We start from the raw sequence: 6472 nt of genomic DNA, 5'->3' as shown, positions 1-6472 counted from the left end.
TAGACCCTACCACAGAGGATCATCAGGATCGCCTTAGGAAGTTGCGTTATCTTATGGACCACCTCAAACAAAAATGCCAGCAGCTCTTTCAGCCTAACCAAAATCTCGCAATAGATGAACGTATGGTCAAGTTTAAATCTCAGTCAGGATTTAAACAATACATGAAGGGCAAGCCTACTCGGTGGGGTTTTAAATTATGGGTAATTGCAACGTCAGACTCGGGGTATACTCTCAACTTTAATGTTTACACAGGTAGTCATGATGGGCATGTCACTGAATTGGCCACCAAAGTAGTTGAATCATTACTGCAGCCATTCAAAGACCAGGGCCACAATGTTTAGTTTGACAACTTTTACACGTCCCCAGCTCTTATGGTTAAGTTGTTAGAAATGGGAACTAATGCCTGTGGGACATGCAGGGTGAATCGTTAACTGTTCCCTGCAGAATTTAAAGACATCAAAAGATGGGAACGCAAGACAGCTCGTGGGGATATGAGGTGGTGTAGGATTGAGGGGAATATATTTGTAATTCAATGGAATGACACATGTGCAGTTACATGCCTCTCCAATTTCCACAATGCGAATGGCTCAACTGAAATTACTAGGTTTGTAAAAAATGATGGCGGCTGGACAAAAGAAGTAGCCCTCCAACCCACTGTCATCAGCGATTTTAACAAAAACATGGGCGGTGTTGATAGGTCAGACCAAATGATAAAATCTTATGACATCCTACAAAACACTCAGAAGTGGTGGAAGACTATTTTTTTCCACTTCATAGACATTGCCGTCATCAACAGTTTCATATTGTTAAAGGAATGGCAACACATTCATGCGGCACCAGGGGATGAGCATAGACCGGTGAATTTAACCCAGATAGATTTCAGAGAAACCTGACTCATCAGCTGGGAGGTATCGTTATTCACGCAAGTTTCCCTTTGCATACACTAAAGCCTGTAGTCCATCCTTCGTCATCACTCCACATAGCCCATGTCCCTAAATTTGAAGAGTCCTCTAAGAGATGTTGGCTATGCTATCAGAAAAGTAGGACTGAAAATAAAACTAAAATAGCTTGTTGCCTGCCGGAACGTAATGGCAAAAGACTTTGCTTGGTTCGCGATAGGAACGATTTTCAGTCTTGGCACTCAGCTGAGTGTGACCAGTTTCGCAAAGAGGCCTAGGTTGGGCTGTGTTTACTGGTGTTGTTGTCCTCCCCCTCCCCTCTTTTCTCCCTCTCTTCTCTCCACAGGTATTGCAGTTGTTGAGTATTTATGAATTTATATATATTCTGTTTCTGCAGTCTTCATTAAAAATGTATTTACTGTTGATATTTCAAAAGTTTGATTTTGTATGTTTTGCTGTGTAATTCGTGTGTAATTCTAATGTTCAAATTAATAAAGTGTGTATTTTATTGAACACATAAAATGTATATTTCAGTGTTTGTGTCCTTCAATTTCAGATGCAATCTCAATTTATTATTACAGGTGCTCAAAAGGAGTATTTGAGGAGTGGTCATGTGAAATGTATCTTAACATTCTAAATATTTGTTTTATTCCGTTTTCCCACTAATCACTAGAATGGTCATACCTTTTAAACAATAGATTATATTTCTAATCTGTCTGCTATTCTACATTGCCCACAAAATTATGTATATTTCATACACTCTAAGTTTCCCTCTTGCTTGTAATTATAATGGTTGAAAATGCAGTTGTCTGATGAAGTATGGTGGCCGGAGAAGATTTTTGTAAAAAATTTTGTGTGAAATCTTATTGATAAAGGATGATTAGCCTTAAATAATCATACATATATTTATATCATTTGAAAGCCCTAGTTCTTTTCTTCAATATGGTATATACAGTTCAGGTGTGTGATGTTATATGAATATGAATATCATATTCTGGCACAGAATGGAATTTTTGGAATTTTGGGCTCAGGCTCTAAAGGGTTAAAGGAATGTTCCGGGTTACACATAAGCTTAAAGGGATATTTCACCCAAAAATGAAAATTATCTCATGTTTTACTTACCTTTAAGCCATCCCATAAGTGTATGACTTTCCTTCTTCAGCAGAACCGAAGTGAAGATTTTTATAAGCACATTTCAGCTCAGTTTGTCCATACAATGCAAGTGAATTGGTGCCATCAGGCTGCTGGCTATTTGATGGTCCAAAAGTCATATTTAGGCAGCATAAAAGTAATCCACACGACTCCAGTCGATCAATTAATGTCTTCTGAAGCAAACTGATAGATTGGTGTAAGAAAAATTTTAGTTTTTAAACTTTCAATCGTTGCTTCCGCCCAGTGCTGGATTGTTGTTTGAAATTACCTATCTCTCACGTGACGTTCATTCCTCTGTTATGTACATAGCGCACACTTCATAACGCTCGACTGTGCTTACGTCATGCGACAGCAGCGTGATGCATCAACTGCTGGCAGGAAGAAAAATTTTAAAGACAATAAAGTTTTAATTATCAATTTATTTTTTTAAACAAACCTATTGATTTGCTTCTGAAGACATTTATTGATCGACTGGAGTAGTGTGGATTAATTATATGCTGCCTAAATATGTCTTTTGGCCCATCAAATAGCCAGCAGACTGATGGCACCTATTCACTTGCACTGGACAAACTGAGCTGAAATATGCTTATAAAAATTTTTCACCACGGTTCTGCAGAAGAAGGAAAGTCATACACATCTGGGATGGCTTAAAGGTAAGTAAAACATGAGATAATTTTATTTTTTGGGTGAACTAACCCTTTAATCAGCAGCATTTGTGGCATAATGTTGATGATCAACTCCCCCCTCATTTATTTAAAAAAATCATGTAAATGTGGTTACAGTAATATACAATGGAAGTGAAAGGGGCTAATCCATAAATGCTAAAATACACAAGTTTCCTACTCGGAAGTCATAATTATGATACCCGAGTTTTCCAATTGGGAGAAGATGTAAACTTTCAATATGGCAGAGGAGAGTATGGTTTCTGAAGTGAATGACAGAATTTGTTCATTTTTCAAAATATTGCTAATTGCTAGCACTTGACGTTTCGGTCATATTCATTTCTGAATATAAGCAACTGTTTGATATATGTTGTACATTTTTACACCGTGAAAATAACTTGTATTTGACCGAAATTCCATCGAAATATCATCAGCAAGCTAACCAAGTAATTTGTATGGTGTCAAAATAAAAGTTCCTCATGTATGACTGAACCTGGCATTGTCCATGTTTCCTGTCCTTTTCCTAAGCACTTGAATGTGACATACTCGAAATTGCCACTTCAGAAGTGGGAAGTAGGATAATTCGATAGCACATGAAGGCAGGATAAAAGTATAGCCACAAGATATAAACATTATACATGATAACATGATTTTAGTGTGACAAAATAGGCCTACTTAAATCTGTTTAAAGTTATATACAACTTCTTTATATTGTATTATGTGTTTAAATCCCCTGTTCTGATGCTGCTTTCCATTCAAGTCGGATGTGGGATATTCCTACTTGATATCTCCGATCTCCAACCATAAATGAATTCCATTGCCTGATATTCAGAAGATGATGCTCTGCAACGCTCCCTTTAGATTAGCAGGGGTTCGACTTTTACCAGAGACATCTCCTATAGCAACCCAACTAATAAACAATGCTGCAGCACTAGTATTTGTGCTACAGGTATACGGATTGTCAGTAGAGTTTAATTTACCTGTTTCTGCAGGCGTTTGTTAAACAAGCTTTAATGTCATGTAATGTGGAAACTTGAACTCATATATCGATATAACTTAATAAAGTGAATGTTTATCACTTACTTTGTTTATCTACCTGGGTGCCGGTATGTTTGTTGAGATGAAAATTTCCACACAAGCTTCCAAGTTGGAATTCCGACTTCAAGTGGCATTTCATTGCACTTTTTCTAGTAGGAAGTTGGAAAATCCGACTTTCTGAGTTGAATGGAATGCAGCATGAGTCATTAGTCACTTGGATTTTTTTTTTTTTTTTTTTTTATGCTACCAATTATTATTATTATTATTTATTTTATTTTTTTCATCAAAGATATTAGTAGTTTGTAGCTACTCTGTATTTAAATGTAATTAAAAGGGTAAGTACAAAACTAGTCATTTAATTATTTACTTTGTTATACAAAGCGGATATTACCATTTATGGGAAGTGTAGTTTATTTCAAAACCAGCGGTCGTTTTCTCTTTCGTACGTGCGTGTGTTTAAGCACTACATCTCCCACAATGCATCTGCCGGCAAGTGCGGAAGTTTCTCCAAATACATTTCAAACACGCATGGCAAACTTTGCTGAAAAAATGTCACAACACGGTAACAAGAAAAGAAAATTAGACAGGAGTACAGAGGACTACATGTACTTTGACAGCTACTCCGATGTTACTATTCACGAGGAGATGATTGCAGACACTGTGCGCACTAACACGTACCGAATGGGCATTTTTAAAAACAGTAAGTTCATAGAGGGGAAAGTGGTGCTGGATGTAGGAGCCGGTACCGGCGTCCTCAGCCTATTCTGTGCTCAAGCCGGTGCCAGGAAGGTTTATGCCGTGGAGGCGAGCTCGATCGCCGATCAGGCTGTGCGAATCGTTAGACTGAATCAGATGGAGAGCCGGATCGAAGTCATTAAAGGCACACTAGAGGCGATCGAACTGCCAGAGCAGGTGGACGTGATTGTCAGCGAGTGGATGGGCTACGCGCTGCTCCACGAATCCATGCTGAATTCTGTGATCTTCGCCCGGGATAAGTGGCTCAAACCCGGTGGCCTTATATTGCCGTGCAAAGCGGACCTCTACATCGCTCCCATAAACGATCTAGTAGTGGAGGGCCGACTGAATTTTTGGAGCACTGTTAAAGGACAATACGGCGTGGACATGTCATGTATGACTGACTTTGCCAGAAAGTGCATCATGAACAAAGACATCACTGTGAATCCGGTCACGGTGGAGGACGTGCTCTCCCATCCGTGCAAGTTTGCAGAGCTGGATTTGCACACGGTCACACTCGAGCAGCTCAAAGATGTTCGGGGTGTGTTCAGCTGTAAGTGTTTCGGGTCGTCTTCCATCCACGCGTTGTGCGTGTGGTTCACAGTCACTTTCCCGGCAGAGGAGAAGGCCCTGGTGCTCTCCACATCTCCCTTTAAACCGGAGACGCACTGGAAACAAGCGGTATTGTATCTAGATGATGCTGTGGATGTGATGCAGGACACTAAAGTTGAAGGGGAGATTAGTTTGTACCCCTCTGAAGAGAACTCGAGACACATATGTGTCCGGGTTGACTATGTGATAGGGGAACAGAAAAAGCACTCCAAAATATTTTCTATTCCTGATCAATATTTAGAAGTTTAACAGACATTTGGACATTATTTTATTTTCCCCCTTTTTTTTTTCTTTTTTTTTTTTTTTTTTTTTCACAACAACTTTTTGCCATGAATGGTACTGTGTGTGAAACTGTAAATGTTAAGTGTCTGGAAAAAGTTCAGGTTTGAATTTTGGAGAACACACAAAGTAAAAATAAAAATAAACAGTGCTTGCCAAGCTCTGCAACTTTGCCTTTCTCAACTACAGGTTTCTTTTAAACAGTTTACATCCTTTGTTGGAACTATGAGCTTAGTTTAGCTAAGTATGTTACTCAAGTGTTTAAAAGCCAAACCACCGTTGCAAACAAATTCACCCTGCTTGGGAAGAACCAAAACTCAATGTGGAAACCATTCCTCCTATGGTTGGCCCAGTTTGCATAAGACGTCAGGAACAAACATGGTAATAATCTACTCATTCGTAATACAATGAAGTGATGATCTGCACTCAGATAATAAACTTTTGTTTTTTATTACATACGTTTTAGGGGAATAGGCCTTGATAACATTGTTGGAAGGCCACTTGCAGTTTATGAGTGAGGGTTAGATCCAAGGCCGTAGCAGCCGCGGGGGACGTTTAAAAAGGTGATTTTGTCCCCGCACTTTTCCAAGCTAAACCCATACCGTGTCCAAATGGTGGATTTGTATACAGTATTCTTTGTGTTTTGTTACTTACTGAGCAACCATCCAGTCAATCAAAGGTGAGTTTCATGAGCTGAAACAACCCTTACGTAATAGGCCATCAGTAAGACAGTCTAATCAACGCGGCTCCGTTCATTTCTACAAAGTTGCTTTCAACAATGTTCATTTAACCATGTTTATTTATCAGCATTGATGTTGATCTAAATTAATAAACTAGAGATGAGGAACACACAAATGAGTGTTATTTATCGGCATATTGTCCTTGATTGGCAGTATTACGTCAAATGCACTGCAGAAGAAAAAAAGGACAATCCTTTTAAGCACACATTATAAGTGGAGTTTATATCAGCGCCTGAGTATTCATCAAGTTATGCTTTTTACATTGTTTGTGAGGTAATAGTTTGAACGGTTGTTTTTGCCAATTTTGTCAATTTTGCAGATTTCTAGATCTGTGTGAAATATGTAAAGCTATTTT

The 6472-nt window shown here is 38.7% G+C and overlaps 1 protein-coding gene across 1 annotated transcript; it reads left to right on the top strand.

Annotated features, from left to right (window-relative positions):
- Positions 1-4243: 4243 nt before the first annotated feature.
- On the top strand, positions 4244-6196 carry LOC127431994 (protein arginine N-methyltransferase 6). The gene has a single exon (XM_051682708.1). It carries the CDS (start codon positions 4280-4282, stop codon positions 5345-5347), a length of 1068 nt encoding a protein of 355 aa, XP_051538668.1. The 5' UTR covers positions 4244-4279; the 3' UTR covers positions 5348-6196.
- The last annotated feature ends 276 nt before the right edge of the window (positions 6197-6472 follow it).

This window comes from Myxocyprinus asiaticus, chromosome 41 (assembly GCF_019703515.2).
Source record: "Myxocyprinus asiaticus isolate MX2 ecotype Aquarium Trade chromosome 41, UBuf_Myxa_2, whole genome shotgun sequence".
Classification (NCBI taxonomy): Eukaryota; Metazoa; Chordata; class Actinopteri; order Cypriniformes; family Catostomidae; genus Myxocyprinus; species Myxocyprinus asiaticus.
The sequence above is the reverse complement of the archived record's forward strand: the minus strand, read 5'-3'. Positions and strand labels throughout refer to the sequence as shown.

Excerpts from the sequence above, each read along its gene's own strand:
- LOC127431994 (XM_051682708.1), top strand. The coding sequence starts at position 4,280 with ATGGCAAACTTTGCTGAAAAAATGTCACAACACGGTAACAAGAAAAGA.